Source organism: Pleurodeles waltl, chromosome 2_2, assembly GCF_031143425.1.
Source record: "Pleurodeles waltl isolate 20211129_DDA chromosome 2_2, aPleWal1.hap1.20221129, whole genome shotgun sequence".
NCBI classification, from domain to species: Eukaryota; Metazoa; Chordata; class Amphibia; order Caudata; family Salamandridae; genus Pleurodeles; species Pleurodeles waltl.
Window position 1 is genome coordinate 925169932 of NC_090439.1, and position 18242 is coordinate 925188173.

General features: G+C 49.8%; 1 protein-coding gene across 2 annotated transcripts in view; it reads left to right on the plus strand.

Moving 5' to 3' along the window:
• The window catches only part of LOC138282757 (fibrocystin-L-like), a 735329-nt gene that overhangs the window by 165754 nt on the left and 551333 nt on the right, over positions 1-18242 (plus strand). For both annotated transcript variants that reach the window (XM_069220628.1, XM_069220629.1), the window contains exon 15: positions 17469-17554. In XM_069220628.1, coding sequence (XP_069076729.1) covers positions 17469-17554 — 86 coding nt within the window. The remainder of the gene's footprint in view (positions 1-17468; positions 17555-18242) is intronic.

Consider the following 18242-nt stretch of genomic DNA (forward strand, 5'->3'; position numbering starts at 1 on the left):
TGACCTTAGAGTTGAACATATACAGCGTTTTAAGGGGTGTAGCTTCATGTTGGTGTCTGGGGTGTTACATCCCCTAATAATTGTATTTTTTGACAAATAGTTGGGTGTAGGTACTTTCTGTCGGGTATGGTGAGGTGTCTGTTGGATTTCACCAGGAATCTTTACACACTCAGACAAAACCACACACACTCTCTCCCTCTCTCTGTTGGAAAGACTTCAAAAATGTTTGTTATTTCACAAAATAATGCACTTTCTCTCAGTACACCTACCAATCTGCATTCCTCTCCCTTTCCACTGCCTCTTCAGCCCCTCTTGTGCGCTTTGCTTGTCGTATTATGTATTCTAACATCATGTGACAGCATAATTGTTGGGAAATCTGAAGCTAACACTCCCCCTCCATCATACTGACCAAGTTACGAACCAGACTGCTTTTCAAGGATTTTGCAGTTGAAAGATATGTGAGTGATGGGCCAGTAGTTGACGAGGACAGCAGGATCTAGTGTAGGTTTCTTTATGAGTGAGAGGATCTGGCCTGTCACAAGAGCTTCTGGGTAGGTACCATGGGTGAGGGAGGCATTGACAATGGCAGGATTGAGAGAACCTATTGTAAAAAAAAAAAGTATTTTGTTGTCCCTATTGTACACTCAGACTTACTAAACAAAATGAGATCTTTTCCAAGATGCTGATGTTTAAATGCAAATGGGGACTGGTGAGCAGGCTGCAAGGTCTTCATGGAATTTTGACCTCTCACCATTATCCATACAGCCATTCAACAGCATAGCATTGGAAATGTCAATCCTTCCAACATCACAATCTGGCGATGCGGGAACGGAGGAGACATCAGAGAGTCCAGTCAGTATTGCAATTAAAGTGCAGGAAGGTGTAGGTGAGGTAAATAGACAGTCAGAGCATCTGAGGGCTCCTGCATTTAAATAATCTAATCGGGGGAGAGCAGGTATTTTACATCCAGTATCCGCAGTGAGCAGTTTTGTGATTTATTAGCTCACAGCTTACTCCATCAGGTAGGTATTGTGATGTGTGCCGACTGTCCTTGTTTTCCAACGCAGCAATGGGCTTTCATGCTGTAACACAGTAGCTTTAGTGGACAAACAATTTTGAATTATCATGCTCTAAAGCGACGAGCATGATTGTTTGCCTGTGCGTGTCATGTCAAGAAAATAACATATAAGAAGGTTTAGAGCGTGCAAGATCACAGCAGGAGGACGTGTGCTTCACTGTGCAGTTAAAAAAGCAAGAACACAGGACATAGCACAGTCCCTAATTATGCAAGCACTGTAACGGAGTAGCTCAGGGGTCTTGGTACCTGCTGCTGTATTCCTGGAAGGTGGTGCAGAATCTACAAGATAGTAACTATTAGGATTTTATTTACTGTAATACTATTTAGCCCACTGCACCACTGCACCACCAACCCACTCTTTATAACGTTGTTGCCGTCAGTAGCTGTTAATGAAGTATATTTCATGCCCATGTTAATGAGTATGCCAAATAACAATAAATACAGAATTTCTCGGCCATGGCTTAAATTGTTTACATTGATTAATTTAGAACTGTCATCTTTCCATAGTACAAAATGCTGATTGTGTGTTGGACCTGGCTTTTTGACAGGGACATCCCCAAACTTTTTGCCTCCTTCCTCCTATTTTTTTCTGACCTGTTGTTGTTGGCTTTTGACCTCTGAGCACTTTACCACTGCTAACCAGTGCTAAAGTGCATATGCTCTCTGTGTAAATTGTACTATTGATTGGTTTATCCATGATTGACTATTTAATTTACCTGTAAGTCCCTAGTAGAGTGCACTACATGTGCCTGGGGCATGTAGATGAAATGCTACTAGTGGGCCTGCAGCACTGGTTGTGCCACCCACCTCAGTAGCCCCTTAACCTTGTCTCAGGCCTGCCATTGCAAGGCCTGTGTGTGCAGTTTCACTGCCACTTCGACTTGGCATTTAAAAGTACTTGCCAAGCCTAGAACTCCCCTTTTTTCTACATATAAGTCATCCCTAATGTGTGCCCTAGGTAACCCCTAGAGCAGGGTGCTGTGTAGGTAAAAGGCAGGACATGTACCTGTGTAGTTATATGTCCTGGTAGTGTAAAACTCCTAAATTCGTTTTTACACTACTGTGAGGCCTGCTCCCTTCATAGGCTAACATTGGGGCTGCCCTCATACACTGTTGAAGTGGCAGCTGCTGATCTGAAAGGAGCAGGAAGGTCATATTTAGTATGGCCAGAATGGTAATACAAAATCCTGCTGACTGGTGAAGTCGGATTTAATATTACTATTCTAGAAATGCCACTTTTAGAAAGTGAGCATTTCTTTGCACTAAAATCTTGTTGTGCCCTTCAATCCACGTCTGGCTAGGTTTAGTTGACAGCTCCTTGTGCATTCACTCAGACACACCCCAAACACAGGGTACTCAGCCTCACTTGCATACATCTGCATTTTGAATGGGTCTTCCTGGGCTGGGAGGGTGGAGGGCCTGCCCTCACACAAAGGACTGCCACACCCCCTACTGGGACTCTGGCAGACAGGATTGAGCTGAAAGGGAACTTGGTGCATTTCTTAGAGACTCTTTGAAATCACCCCCACTTCAAAGGCACAACTTAGTATAAAACAGGGCCTCTGCCCTACCTCATCAGACACTTGCTGGAGAAGAAACCGGAACCAGAAACTACATCCTGCCAAGAAGAACTGCCTGGCTGCTCAAAGGACTCACCTGTCTGCTTTCTCCAAAGGACTGCTGTCTTGCTGTTGCCCTGCTGCCTTGCTGAACTCTTGTCTGGCTGTGAAAGTGCTCTCCAAGGGCTTGGATAGAGCTTGCCTCCTGTTCCTTGAAGTCTCAGGACCAAAAAGACTTCTGCCTTTCACGTGGACGCTCCGTGCGCCGAAAATTTCGACGCACCGCTTGTTTCGCGGCGAGAAAAACGCCGCACACCGACGCTGATCAACGCGACGCCCTCGGGACGATCGAGACTTCGACGCACAACCTCGCAAGGACAAAGCCGCCCGACTTCCAAGGAGAAATCGACGCGACGCCTACCGTGAGTGCGAAACTTTGACGCACGGCCTCGCAAGGACAACGCCGCCCGACTTCCAAGGAGAAATCGACGCGACGCCTGCCGTGAGACCAAAATTTCGACGCACGGCCTCGCAAGGACAACGCCGCCCGACTTCCAAGGAGAAATCGACGCGACGCCTACCGTGAGATCGAAACTTCGATGCGCAGCCCCGCAGAACGACGCGCAGCCGGAAAATAAGCAGGAGAATCCACGCACAGACCCGGGACATCTGGTAATCCCCGCGATCCACAAAAAGAGACTGTCTGCGCGCCGGAAAACGACGCCCGACTTCCCCGCGTGGAAAAGAACGACGCAAGTCTGTGTGTGCTGAGGAGAAATCGACGCACACACCCATTTTTCCACGCATCTCTTCTCCTGTGGCCCTCTGAGGAGATTTCCCACCAGAAACCAGGTACTCTGTGCTTGAAAGACACTTTATTGCTTTTTAAAAGACTTAAAGACACTTAATATCACTTTTCAGTGATATCTTTACAAATTCGTATTGCAACTTTGATCGTTTTGACCTACAAGTACCCAGATAAATATTCTATATTTTTCTAAACACTGTGTGGTGTATTTTTGTGGTGTTATACTATGGTGTTGTATGATTTATTGCACAAATGCTTTACACATTGCCTTCTAAGTTAAGCCTGACTGCTCGTGCCAAGCTACCGGAGGGTGAGCACAGGCTGATTTTGGATTGTGTGTGACTTACCCTGACTAGAGTGAGGGTTCTTGCTTGGACAGAGGGCAACCTAACTGCCAACCAAAAACCCCATTTCTAACATTGGTGATCAGCGGTGAGGATAGGACTTGTGTTTGTGCAGTGACATACAGTAGCTAAGTATTTCACTACCTACCCACAGTTGAAGGTCAACTTGATTTTTTATCTCTTTTTTGACTTTTGGTCTCTGATGTCCTCCTGGATATACTATTGATATTTTGGACTTTGGATTTTGGTTTTTGCTGGTAAGATCCTATCAGAATGGGATCGCTTACCTACTTATTCTTTTTGCCTACTGACCACCTCACTAAGGCTGACCTAAGGAGGCTTTGCAGAGAATGTGGCCTTCCTGTAGCAAAGAGATCTACTAAAGCAGAGATGCTACATGCCTACATAGTCTGGGAGGAAGACAGATGGGCAGAGAGAGAGGCAGCAAGAAACCAAATGACTAAGTACCCCTCAGAGGAGGAGGAGGACGACTCAGATGAGGAAAGAGACCCAGTGAAAAAAGAATGGCTCATGGCTCAAGCACGGTGGATGGAAGAGCTAGATGAGTTTATTGAAAGGGCTGAGGCAGCAAGTCTCTTAGCCCTGGAAGAAGAAAAGATTGCAGCTCAAGAGCTGAGCTGTAAAGAGCTGAAACTGGAGGCCGGAAGGGCTGAGTCCAGTTCAGATGGTGGCAGCAAAAATCTTGCATCTAGTACTGCTGAAGAAGGGCAAAAGCCCAGAGATGTGGTACCCAACTTGAAGAAGAGAGTTGACACACCCCAGGCGGTTCAAGGGTATGAGGTAGTTCCCGTTATGCACAGGGTCCCTGAGAAGGATTGGGGAACTGGCTCAGGGAGTCATATTCCTACTGGGGGGAGGGACACTTTACTGACTCTAGCAGAGAGTGACAGAGAAAAGGGTTCCCCCCTGGTGGACGTCCTGGATATAGAGTGTAGAGACATCCCAGAAGAGTTTGGGTTGAGTGTCAGGGAAATACAGATACTGTCTCACCAGTCTCAGGAGGGTGAAGTAGAGTGCTTTTCCAAGGTTGAGTTACTGGGTGGTTGGGTGAAGGGTACTGTGGTTAATACATGTGAAGGGCAGAGTGATGTAATTGCTGGAGAGCATATGTCTGGTCCTTATTTTCCAGAGCTACGCCAACACCAGGTGGAGTGTGAGTTCTCTGACCCCAGGGAACTTACAGTGGAGGCAGACTTTTGGGTGAGTACCAGAGAGTCTGAAGAGGCATTTGGGGGTGCTCCTGAAGGGAGTGGTCTAGGTGGTTCCCGACCAAGTGAGGTGGGAGAGGATTGTAGTGTCCCAGGTAGGTCTCAGAGCCTAACCTGTACCGTAGGGCTACCTTTTGAGGGAAGCCCCGCAGTGTCAGAAGAACTTGGGGGGATGACTGTAGACAGCATCCCAACAGTTCTGGTGTCTGGCAGTACCACTCCTAGTGAGGGGGTGCAGAAGTCCAGACATAGGGTTGAGAGGGGGTGGCCGACCCCAGTGGAGGATCTTGAAAGTCAGGGGTCAGCTCTGAGAGCAGAGCCCCCCAGGAATGACCCAGGTGAAACCGTTTCTGGTTTGGGGGAAACCCAGACTCTGCCGGATGGGCAGAGGTCGGGAGACCTGCGCCAACCAGACTCTTGTGTGGCCCTTGGGGACGGCGTGTCCCTTGTGGGGGGTGAGAGTGCCCCCCAGGAAGTCCTGGCATGCCAGGCAAAGATTCAACCTCAGGGTGGTGACTCTGGGTTGGATAACCGGGTTCAGAGGTTAAACTTTGACCTGGTGGGGGGTAGATGTGCCCCCCAGAAAGTCCTGGAATGCCAGGCAATGGTTCAACCTCAGGGTGGTGACTCTGGGTTGGCTTACCAGGTGAAGAGGTCAAACTCTGACCGGGTGGGAGGTAGGTGTGCCTCCCAAGAAGTCCTGCTGTGCCAGGAAATTGTCCAACCTCAGGGTGTTGACTCTGGGTTGGATGGTCAGGTTCAGAGGTTAAACTCTGACCTGGTGGGGGGTAGGTGTGCCCCCCAGAAAGTCCTGGCGTGCCAGGCAGTTGTACAACCTCAGGGTGTCGACTCTGGGTTGGATGGCCAGGTTCAGAGGTTAAACTCTGACCTGGTGGGAGGTAGGTGTGCCTCCCAGAAAGTCCTGGGGTGCCAGGCAATTGCCCAACCTCAGGGTGGTGACTCTGGGTTGGAGAACCAGGCTCAGAGGTTAAACTCTGACCTGGTGGGAGGTAGGTGTGCCTCCCTGAAAGTCCTGGCCTGCCAGGCAATGGTTCAACCTCAGGGTGGTGACTCTGGGTTGGATATCCCGGTTCAGAGGTTAACCTCTGACCTGGTGGGGGGTAGGTGTGCCCCCCAGAAAGCCCTGGTGTACCAGGCAGTTGTCCAACCTCAGGATGGTGACCCTAGGTTGGAGAACCAGGTTCAGAGGTTAAACTCTGACCTGGTGGAGGGTCAGTGTGCCCTCCAGGAAGTCCTGGCATGCCAGGCGATTGTTCAACTTCAGGGTGGTGACTCTGAGTTGAATGGCCCAGTTCAGAGGTTAAACTCTGACCTGGTGGAGGGTCAGTGTGCCCTCCAGAAAGTCCTGGCGTGCCAGGCAATTGTTCAACCTCAGAGTGCTGACTCTGGGTTGGATAACCGGGTTCAGAGGTTAAACTCTGACCTGGTGGGGGGTAGGTGTGCCCCCCAGAAAGTCCTGGTGTGCCAGGCAATTGTTCAACCTCAGGGCGGTGACTCTGGGTTGGATACCCAGGTTCAGAGGTTAAACTCTGACCTGGTGGGAGGTAGGTGTGCCTCCCAAGAAGCCCTGCTGTGCCAGGCAATTGTCCAACCTCAGGGTGTTGATTCTGGGTTGGATGACCAGGTTCAGAGGTTAAACTCTGACCTGGTGGGGGGTAGGTGTGCCCCCCAGAAAGTCCTGGCGTGCCAGGCAATTGACCAACCTCAGGGTGGTGACCCTGGGTTGGGGAACCAGGCTCAGAGGTTAAACTCTGACCTGGTGGGAGGTAGGTGTGCCTCCCAGAAAGTCCTGGTGCGCCAGGCAATTGTTCAACTTCAGGGTGGTAACTCTGAGTTGAATGGTCAGGTGCAGAGGTTAAACTCTGACCTGGTGGAGGGTCAGTGTGCCCTCCAGGAAGTCCTGGTGTGCCAGGCAATTGTTCAACTTCAGGGTGGTGACTCTGAGTTGAATGGTCAGGTGCAGAGGTTAAACTCTGACCTGGTGGAGGGTCAGGGTGCCCTCCAGGAAGTCCTGGCGTGCCAGGCAATTGTTCAACTTCAGGGTGGTGACTCTGAGTTGAATGGGCAGGTGCAGAGGTTAAACTCTGACCTGGTGGGGGGTAGGTGTGCCTCCCAGGAAGTCCTGGTTTGCCAGGCAGTGATCCAGTCTGAGGGTACAGACCCTGGGCTGGAAGACCAGGTTCAGGGTGTCCCCCCGGACCTGGAGGGAGGGGCTACTGATAACAGTGCCCCTACCATGTTGTCTTCTGAGGAGGCCACTCCTAGTTGGAGGGTGCTGGACCCCAGAAGGGAGGGCAGGGGGAGGGAAGCCTCACCCCGGGCCCTAGTCCAACCTGAAGGTACAGGCCCCAGGTTGGAGGGCCAGTGGCAGGTTAACAGCCCTGCACTGGTGGAGGAATGGTACAGGGTGACTTCTGTAAGCACCCTGACCATGTTGGACCCTGGGGGTACCGCTCCAGGAGGGAGGGTACAAAGCCCCAGAGGGGAGGACCAGTTTCAGGCTGTCATCCCTGACCTGGTGGAAGGGAGAGTGGTTAAAGGGTGCCCAGCACCTGGGGCTACCGCCCCCCACTCTCCACAGCCACAGTGGTTGGAGAGCTTTGAGAGGCCTGGGGCCTGGCTCTCATCCCTGGCAGCTGTCAGTAATCACTGTGGCTTGCTGTCCGGGTGGACAGAGTTATCCCTGGGGAGGGGACAAGTGTCACACCCCAGGGGTAGAGTGGGCAACACCACTATGTTGGTCATGGTGGTACTATCCTGCTCCTGGGATACATCTGTGAGCAAAGTAAGGTTAGGTGCTACACAGATGGGATCCGCAGGAAAGGAGAAAGGTTCCCCATGGATGGGCTTAGTGGGCCCTGAGAGTATGGACAGAGGGATCCAATGGGAGTCAGGAAGGCGAAGAACTGGAGCATGCCCCTGCTGTTGTGGGCCTGGGTCCTTGTTCTGTCGCCTCAAACAGGGAAGTACATCAGGATAGTGATTGTTCTCCCCTGGCTTTAGGCTGGTGGGGGGTCATGTTGGACCTGGCTTTTTGACAGGGACATCCCCAAACTTTTTGCCTCCTTCCTCCTATTTTTTTCTGACCTGTTGTTGTTGGCTTTTGACCTCTGAGCACTTTACCACTGCTAACCAGTGCTAAAGTGCATATGCTCTCTGTGTAAATTGTACTATTGATTGGTTTATCCATGATTGACTATTTAATTTACCTGTAAGTCCCTAGTAGAGTGCACTACATGTGCCTGGGGCATGTAGATTAAATGCTACTAGTGGGCCTGCAGCACTGGTTGTGCCACCCACCTCAGTAGCCCCTTAACCTTGTCTCAGGCCTGCCATTGCAAGGCCTGTGTGTGCAGTTTCACTGCCACTTCGACTTGGCATTTAAAAGTACTTGCCAAGCCTAGAACTCCCCTTTTTTCTACATATAAGTCATCCCTAATGTGTGCCCTAGGTAACCCCTAGAGCAGGGTGCTGTGTAGGTAAAAGGCAGGACATGTACCTGTGTAGTTATATGTCCTGGTAGTGTAAAACTCCTAAATTCGTTTTTACACTACTGTGAGGCCTGCTCCCTTCATAGGCTAACATTGGGGCTGCCCTCATACACTGTTGAAGTGGCAGCTGCTGATCTGAAAGGAGCAGGAAGGTCATATTTAGTATGGCCAGAATGGTAATACAAAATCCTGCTGACTGGTGAAGTCGGATTTAATATTACTATTCTAGAAATGCCACTTTTAGAAAGTGAGCATTTCTTTGCACTAAAATCTTGTTGTGCCCTTCAATCCACGTCTGGCTAGGTTTAGTTGACAGCTCCTTGTGCATTCACTCAGACACACCCCAAACACAGGGTACTCAGCCTCACTTGCATACATCTGCATTTTGAATGGGTCTTCCTGGGCTGGGAGGGTGGAGGGCCTGCCCTCACACAAAGGACTGCCACACCCCCTACTGGGACTCTGGCAGACAGGATTGAGCTGAAAGGGAACTTGGTGCATTTCTTAGAGACTCTTTGAAATCACCCCCACTTCAAAGGCACAACTTAGTATAAAACAGGGCCTCTGCCCTACCTCATCAGACACTTGCTGGAGAAGAAACCGGAACCAGAAACTACATCCTGCCAAGAAGAACTGCCTGGCTGCTCAAAGGACTCACCTGTCTGCTTTCTCCAAAGGACTGCTGTCTTGCTGTTGCCCTGCTGCCTTGCTGAACTCTTGTCTGGCTGTGAAAGTGCTCTCCAAGGGCTTGGATAGAGCTTGCCTCCTGTTCCTTGAAGTCTCAGGACCAAAAAGACTTCTGCCTTTCACGTGGACGCTCCGTGCGCCGAAAATTTCGACGCACCGCTTGTTTCGCGGCGAGAAAAACGCCGCACACCGACGCTGATCAACGCGACGCCCTCGGGACGATCGAGACTTCGACGCACAACCTCGCAAGGACAAAGCCGCCCGACTTCCAAGGAGAAATCGACGCGACGCCTACCGTGAGTGCGAAACTTTGACGCACGGCCTCGCAAGGACAACGCCGCCCGACTTCCAAGGAGAAATCGACGCGACGCCTGCCGTGAGACCAAAATTTCGACGCACGGCCTCGCAAGGACAACGCCGCCCGACTTCCAAGGAGAAATCGACGCGACGCCTACCGTGAGATCGAAACTTCGATGCGCAGCCCCGCAGAACGACGCGCAGCCGGAAAATAAGCAGGAGAATCCACGCACAGACCCGGGACATCTGGTAATCCCCGCGATCCACAAAAAGAGACTGTCTGCGCGCCGGAAAACGACGCCCGACTTCCCCGCGTGGAAAAGAACGACGCAAGTCTGTGTGTGCTGAGGAGAAATCGACGCACACACCCCTTTTTCCACGCATCTCTTCTCCTGTGGCCCTCTGAGGAGATTTCCCACCAGAAACCAGGTACTCTGTGCTTGAAAGACACTTTATTGCTTTTTAAAAGACTTAAAGACACTTAATATCACTTTTCAGTGATATCTTTACAAATTCGTATTGCAACTTTGATCGTTTTGACCTACAAGTACCCAGATAAATATTCTATATTTTTCTAAACACTGTGTGGTGTATTTTTGTGGTGTTATACTATGGTGTTGTATGATTTATTGCACAAATGCTTTACACATTGCCTTCTAAGTTAAGCCTGACTGCTCGTGCCAAGCTACCGGAGGGTGAGCACAGGCTGATTTTGGATTGTGTGTGACTTACCCTGACTAGAGTGAGGGTTCTTGCTTGGACAGAGGGCAACCTAACTGCCAACCAAAAACCCCATTTCTAACATTGGTGATCAGCGGTGAGGATAGGACTTGTGTTTGTGCAGTGACATACAGTAGCTAAGTATTTCACTACCTACCCACAGTTGAAGGTCAACTTGATTTTTTATCTCTTTTTTGACTTTTGGTCTCTGATGTCCTCCTGGATATACTATTGATATTTTGGACTTTGGATTTTGGTTTTTGCTGGTAAGATCCTATCAGAATGGGATCGCTTACCTACTTATTCTTTTTGCCTACTGACCACCTCACTAAGGCTGACCTAAGGAGGCTTTGCAGAGAATGTGGCCTTCCTGTAGCAAAGAGATCTACTAAAGCAGAGATGCTACATGCCTACATAGTCTGGGAGGAAGACAGATGGGCAGAGAGAGAGGCAGCAGGAAACCAAATGACTAAGTACCCCTCAGAGGAGGAGGAGGACGACTCAGATGAGGAAAGAGACCCAGTGAAAAAAGAATGGCTCATGGCTCAAGCACGGTGGATGGAAGAGCTAGATGAGTTTATTGAAAGGGCTGAGGCAGCAAGTCTCTTAGCCCTGGAAGAAGAAAAGATTGCAGCTCAAGAGCTGAGCTGTAAAGAGCTGAAACTGGAGGCCGGAAGGGCTGAGTCCAGTTCAGATGGTGGCAGCAAAAATCTTGCATCTAGTACTGCTGAAGAAGGGCACAAGCCCAGAGATGTGGTACCCAACTTGAAGAAGAGAGTTGACACACCCCAGGCGGTTCAAGGGTATGAGGTAGTTCCCGTTATGCACAGGGTCCCTGAGAAGGATTGGGGAACTGGCTCAGGGAGTCATATTCCTACTGGGGGGAGGGACACTTTACTGACTCTAGCAGAGAGTGACAGAGAAAAGGGTTCCCCCCTGGTGGACGTCCTGGATATAGAGTGTAGAGACATCCCAGAAGAGTTTGGGTTGAGTGTCAGGGAAATACAGATACTGTCTCACCAGTCTCAGGAGGGTGAAGTAGAGTGCTTTTCCAAGGTTGAGTTACTGGGTGGTTGGGTGAAGGGTACTGTGGTTAATACATGTGAAGGGCAGAGTGATGTAATTGCTGGAGAGCATATGTCTGGTCCTTATTTTCCAGAGCTACGCCAACACCAGGTGGAGTGTGAGTTCTCTGACCCCAGGGAACTTACAGTGGAGGCAGACTTTTGGGTGAGTACCAGAGAGTCTGAAGAGGCATTTGGGGGTGCTCCTGAAGGGAGTGGTCTAGGTGGTTCCCGACCAAGTGAGGTGGGAGAGGATTGTAGTGTCCCAGGTAGGTCTCAGAGCCTAACCTGTACCGTAGGGCTACCTTTTGAGGGAAGCCCCGCAGTGTCAGAAGAACTTGGGGGGATGACTGTAGACAGCATCCCAACAGTTCTGGTGTCTGGCAGTACCACTCCTAGTGAGGGGGTGCAGAAGTCCAGACATAGGGTTGAGAGGGGGTGGCCGACCCCAGTGGAGGATCTTGAAAGTCAGGGGTCAGCTCTGAGAGCAGAGCCCCCCAGGAATGACCCAGGTGAAACCGTTTCTGGTTTGGGGGAAACCCAGACTCTGCCGGATGGGCAGAGGTCGGGAGACCTGCGCCAACCAGACTCTTGTGTGGCCCTTGGGGACGGCGTGTCCCTTGTGGGGGGTGAGAGTGCCCCCCAGGAAGTCCTGGCATGCCAGGCAAAGATTCAACCTCAGGGTGGTGACTCTGGGTTGGATAACCGGGTTCAGAGGTTAAACTTTGACCTGGTGGGGGGTAGATGTGCCCCCCAGAAAGTCCTGGAATGCCAGGCAATGGTTCAACCTCAGGGTGGTGACTCTGGGTTGGCTTACCAGGTGAAGAGGTCAAACTCTGACCGGGTGGGAGGTAGGTGTGCCTCCCAAGAAGTCCTGCTGTGCCAGGAAATTGTCCAACCTCAGGGTGTTGACTCTGGGTTGGATGGTCAGGTTCAGAGGTTAAACTCTGACCTGGTGGGGGGTAGGTGTGCCCCCCAGAAAGTCCTGGCGTGCCAGGCAGTTGTACAACCTCAGGGTGTCGACTCTGGGTTGGATGGCCAGGTTCAGAGGTTAAACTCTGACCTGGTGGGAGGTAGGTGTGCCTCCCAGAAAGTCCTGGGGTGCCAGGCAATTGCCCAACCTCAGGGTGGTGACTCTGGGTTGGAGAACCAGGCTCAGAGGTTAAACTCTGACCTGGTGGGAGGTAGGTGTGCCTCCCTGAAAGTCCTGGCCTGCCAGGCAATGGTTCAACCTCAGGGTGGTGACTCTGGGTTGGATATCCCGGTTCAGAGGTTAACCTCTGACCTGGTGGGGGGTAGGTGTGCCCCCCAGAAAGCCCTGGTGTACCAGGCAGTTGTCCAACCTCAGGATGGTGACCCTAGGTTGGAGAACCAGGTTCAGAGGTTAAACTCTGACCTGGTGGAGGGTCAGTGTGCCCTCCAGGAAGTCCTGGCATGCCAGGCGATTGTTCAACTTCAGGGTGGTGACTCTGAGTTGAATGGCCCAGTTCAGAGGTTAAACTCTGACCTGGTGGAGGGTCAGTGTGCCCTCCAGAAAGTCCTGGCGTGCCAGGCAATTGTTCAACCTCAGAGTGCTGACTCTGGGTTGGATAACCGGGTTCAGAGGTTAAACTCTGACCTGGTGGGGGGTAGGTGTGCCCCCCAGAAAGTCCTGGCGTGCCAGGCAATTGTTCAACCTCAGGGCGGTGACTCTGGGTTGGATACCCAGGTTCAGAGGTTAAACTCTGACCTGGTGGGAGGTAGGTGTGCCTCCCAAGAAGCCCTGCTGTGCCAGGCAATTGTCCAACCTCAGGGTGTTGATTCTGGGTTGGATGACCAGGTTCAGAGGTTAAACTCTGACCTGGTGGGGGGTAGGTGTGCCCCCCAGAAAGTCCTGGCGTGCCAGGCAATTGACCAACCTCAGGGTGGTGACCCTGGGTTGGGGAACCAGGCTCAGAGGTTAAACTCTGACCTGGTGGGAGGTAGGTGTGCCTCCCAGAAAGTCCTGGTGCGCCAGGCAATTGTTCAACTTCAGGGTGGTAACTCTGAGTTGAATGGTCAGGTGCAGAGGTTAAACTCTGACCTGGTGGAGGGTCAGTGTGCCCTCCAGGAAGTCCTGGTGTGCCAGGCAATTGTTCAACTTCAGGGTGGTGACTCTGAGTTGAATGGTCAGGTGCAGAGGTTAAACTCTGACCTGGTGGAGGGTCAGGGTGCCCTCCAGGAAGTCCTGGCGTGCCAGGCAATTGTTCAACTTCAGGGTGGTGACTCTGAGTTGAATGGGCAGGTGCAGAGGTTAAACTCTGACCTGGTGGGGGGTAGGTGTGCCTCCCAGGAAGTCCTGGTTTGCCAGGCAGTGATCCAGTCTGAGGGTACAGACCCTGGGCTGGAAGACCAGGTTCAGGGTGTCCCCCCGGACCTGGAGGGAGGGGCTACTGATAACAGTGCCCCTACCATGTTGTCTTCTGAGGAGGCCACTCCTAGTTGGAGGGTGCTGGACCCCAGAAGGGAGGGCAGGGGGAGGGAAGCCTCACCCCGGGCCCTAGTCCAACCTGAAGGTACAGGCCCCAGGTTGGAGGGCCAGTGGCAGGTTAACAGCCCTGCACTGGTGGAGGAATGGTACAGGGTGACTTCTGTAAGCACCCTGACCATGTTGGACCCTGGGGGTACCGCTCCAGGAGGGAGGGTACAAAGCCCCAGAGGGGAGGACCAGTTTCAGGCTGTCATCCCTGACCTGGTGGAAGGGAGAGTGGTTAAAGGGTGCCCAGCACCTGGGGCTACCGCCCCCCACTCTCCACAGCCACAGTGGTTGGAGAGCTTTGAGAGGCCTGGGGCCTGGCTCTCATCCCTGGCAGCTGTCAGTAATCACTGTGGCTTGCTGTCCGGGTGGACAGAGTTATCCCTGGGGAGGGGACAAGTGTCACACCCCAGGGGTAGAGTGGGCAACACCACTATGTTGGTCATGGTGGTACTATCCTGCTCCTGGGATACATCTGTGAGCAAAGTAAGGTTAGGTGCTACACAGATGGGATCCGCAGGAAAGGAGAAAGGTTCCCCATGGATGGGCTTAGTGGGCCCTGAGAGTATGGACAGAGGGATCCAATGGGAGTCAGGAAGGCGAAGAACTGGAGCATGCCCCTGCTGTTGTGGGCCTGGGTCCTTGTTCTGTCGCCTCAAACAGGGAAGTACATCAGGATAGTGATTGTTCTCCCCTGGCTTTAGGCTGGTGGGGGGTCATGTTGGACCTGGCTTTTTGACAGGGACATCCCCAAACTTTTTGCCTCCTTCCTCCTATTTTTTTCTGACCTGTTGTTGTTGGCTTTTGACCTCTGAGCACTTTACCACTGCTAACCAGTGCTAAAGTGCATATGCTCTCTGTGTAAATTGTACTATTGATTGGTTTATCCATGATTGACTATTTAATTTACCTGTAAGTCCCTAGTAGAGTGCACTACATGTGCCTGGGGCATGTAGATTAAATGCTACTAGTGGGCCTGCAGCACTGGTTGTGCCACCCACCTCAGTAGCCCCTTAACCTTGTCTCAGGCCTGCCATTGCAAGGCCTGTGTGTGCAGTTTCACTGCCACTTCGACTTGGCATTTAAAAGTACTTGCCAAGCCTAGAACTCCCCTTTTTTCTACATATAAGTCATCCCTAATGTGTGCCCTAGGTAACCCCTAGAGCAGGGTGCTGTGTAGGTAAAAGGCAGGACATGTACCTGTGTAGTTATATGTCCTGGTAGTGTAAAACTCCTAAATTCGTTTTTACACTACTGTGAGGCCTGCTCCCTTCATAGGCTAACATTGGGGCTGCCCTCATACACTGTTGAAGTGGCAGCTGCTGATCTGAAAGGAGCAGGAAGGTCATATTTAGTATGGCCAGAATGGTAATACAAAATCCTGCTGACTGGTGAAGTCGGATTTAATATTACTATTCTAGAAATGCCACTTTTAGAAAGTGAGCATTTCTTTGCACTAAAATCTTGTTGTGCCCTTCAATCCACGTCTGGCTAGGTTTAGTTGACAGCTCCTTGTGCATTCACTCAGACACACCCCAAACACAGGGTACTCAGCCTCACTTGCATACATCTGCATTTTGAATGGGTCTTCCTGGGCTGGGAGGGTGGAGGGCCTGCCCTCATACAAAGGACTGCCACACCCCCTACTGGGACTCTGGCAGACAGGATTGAGCTGAAAGGGAACTTGGTGCATTTCTTAGAGACTCTTTGAAATCACCCCCACTTCAAAGGCACAACTTAGTATAAAACAGGGCCTCTGCCCTACCTCATCAGACACTTGCTGGAGAAGAAACCGGAACCAGAAACTACATCCTGCCAAGAAGAACTGCCTGGCTGCTCAAAGGACTCACCTGTCTGCTTTCTCCAAAGGACTGCTGTCTTGCTGTTGCCCTGCTGCCTTGCTGAACTCTTGTCTGGCTGTGAAAGTGCTCTCCAAGGGCTTGGATAGAGCTTGCCTCCTGTTCCTTGAAGTCTCAGGACCAAAAAGACTTCTGCCTTTCACGTGGACGCTCCGTGCGCCGAAAATTTCGACGCACCGCTTGTTTCGCGGCGAGAAAAACGCCGCACACCGACGCTGATCAACGCGACGCCCTCGGGACGATCGAGACTTCGACGCACAACCTCGCAAGGACAAAGCCGCCCGACTTCCAAGGAGAAATCGACGCGACGCCTACCGTTAGTGCGAAACTTTGACGCACGGCCTCACAAGGACAACGCCGCCCGACTTCCAAGGAGAAATCGACGCGACGCCTGCCGTGAGACCAAAATTTCGACGCACGGCCTCGCAAGGACAACGCCGCCCGACTTCCAAGGAGAAATCGACGCGACGCCTACCGTGAGATCGAAACTTCGACGCGCAGCCCCGCAGAACGACGCGCAGCCGGAAAATAAGCAGGAGAATCCACGCACAGACCCGGGACATCTGGTAATCCCCGCGATCCACAAAAAGAGACTGTCTGCGCGCCGGAAAACGACGCCCGACTTCCCCGCGTGGAAAAGAACGACGCAAGTCTGTGTGTGCTGAGGAGAAATCGACGCACACACCCCTTTTTCCACGCATCTCTTCTCCTGTGGCCCTCTGAGGAGATTTCCCACCAGAAACCAGGTACTCTGTGCTTGAAAGACACTTTATTGCTTTTTAAAAGACTTAAAGACACTTAATATCACTTTTCAGTGATATCTTTACAAATTCGTATTGCAACTTTGATCGTTTTGACCTACAAGTACCCAGATAAATATTCTATATTTTTCTAAACACTGTGTGGTGTATTTTTGTGGTGTTATACTATGGTGTTGTATGATTTATTGCACAAATGCTTTACACATTGCCTTCTAAGTTAAGCCTGACTGCTCGTGCCAAGCTACCGGAGGGTGAGCACAGGCTGATTTTGGATTGTGTGTGACTTACCCTGACTAGAGTGAGGGTTCTTGCTTGGACAGAGGGCAACCTAACTGCCAACCAAAAACCCCATTTCTAACATTGTGCTATGCGGTTTGCAGCGAATTTGGTCTAGAGCACCCTTGTAAGTTGAGATAGTCATATTCATGAGATAAAGGGAGATGGCATTTAAGTGACAACATTACTATATGTGTTAAAGGACACATAGATTACCGTCCCGCCACCCCCATTGCCGAAGTTACCTGAACAAATAATTTTGCCCTTTGCGTTAATTTCTCTTTTGTTCATTTGTTTGTCACCTTTGTCCTAGAGATTTAAATGGAAGAACATACTTGATTACATTTAACGTGTTTAGATAATAATGAAATTAATGTACATTTTAACCTTTGTAAAGTTTGCTTACATAAGTTAAAGTGCAATTGTATTTTACCAGTTCATTCCAGAGAGAAATGTATATATTGGCATTTCGCTGCCAATACATTAAGAATGAATGATGTTATGTCACTAGCAATGCCCAGCCTTAAAAGGCGGCATTGTCTCCCTAATAACTGAAACCTGCCAGATTGTTTAATATAATATTCATTTTTCTTTCATAGCCACCCCCTTGCCTTAGCCCACTGCCTCTTTCGTGTGAATGCACAAACAATATAGGTTCAAAGTAAGTTTCCAGTTGCAATTGTTTACTTCGTTTTGCTATGTAAATATGTTAGAAACAGAGAGCTATTAAATTGACTTTAATGTACACCAACAAAATTTACTGTTTTTTTCTCTCCAAAGGTCAGGATTGCCAATGGAGACAATTACTGGTATTATTACTGGTACAGCGCACGGTCTCAGGCTTTTCTACTTCAGAAAGGAAAAGAGTAAGTTGTGTTTTATTTTTTATTGCATTTATTTGCAGCCATTTCTACTCATGAGCAGCATCCCTGCGCTTTATGTTAGGAAGACAATATACACGAGTAATCGGTTCAAATATTTAATATCTATATTATAAATGCATGCATGTTGGATTTTACCTTGTCACGTCTGAATATTTAAAGCACATAAAAGGGCTGCACACTAAACTTGTATCTGTTTGTTTTAAGTCACTACCAAAGCTTTAGTTGAGACTTACACTGGATAAAGAGTCGAAGACACCACGAGCTAATGATATTGCAATTGATCATTTCTGTATAACATTAATCCCATGGATATTTTAGCATAAATATACTGACATTTAGTTAATTAGGTAAGTTATTGTTTTTAATTGAGGATTTTCTACAAAAGAAACGAAAACGTGACTTTATATTTCTTTTATAGATTTATAGAAAAATATTTTGTTAAAAAAATATGTAACATGACTCTTTTGAGATTTCTTTTCATCAGTCTACAAATTTATTTTTTGGTTGATTTAGATCCCAAAAATTGTTTGTTGAACTAAACACTACAAATCAACTAATGTGTTTTAAAATTTACCGAAAAGAGGGAAATTGTAAGGGACACAATTTAGAAAATGATTTAAATTGCACAATTTGTTGAATTTTTCATAAATGAATTTTTGTGATGTATATC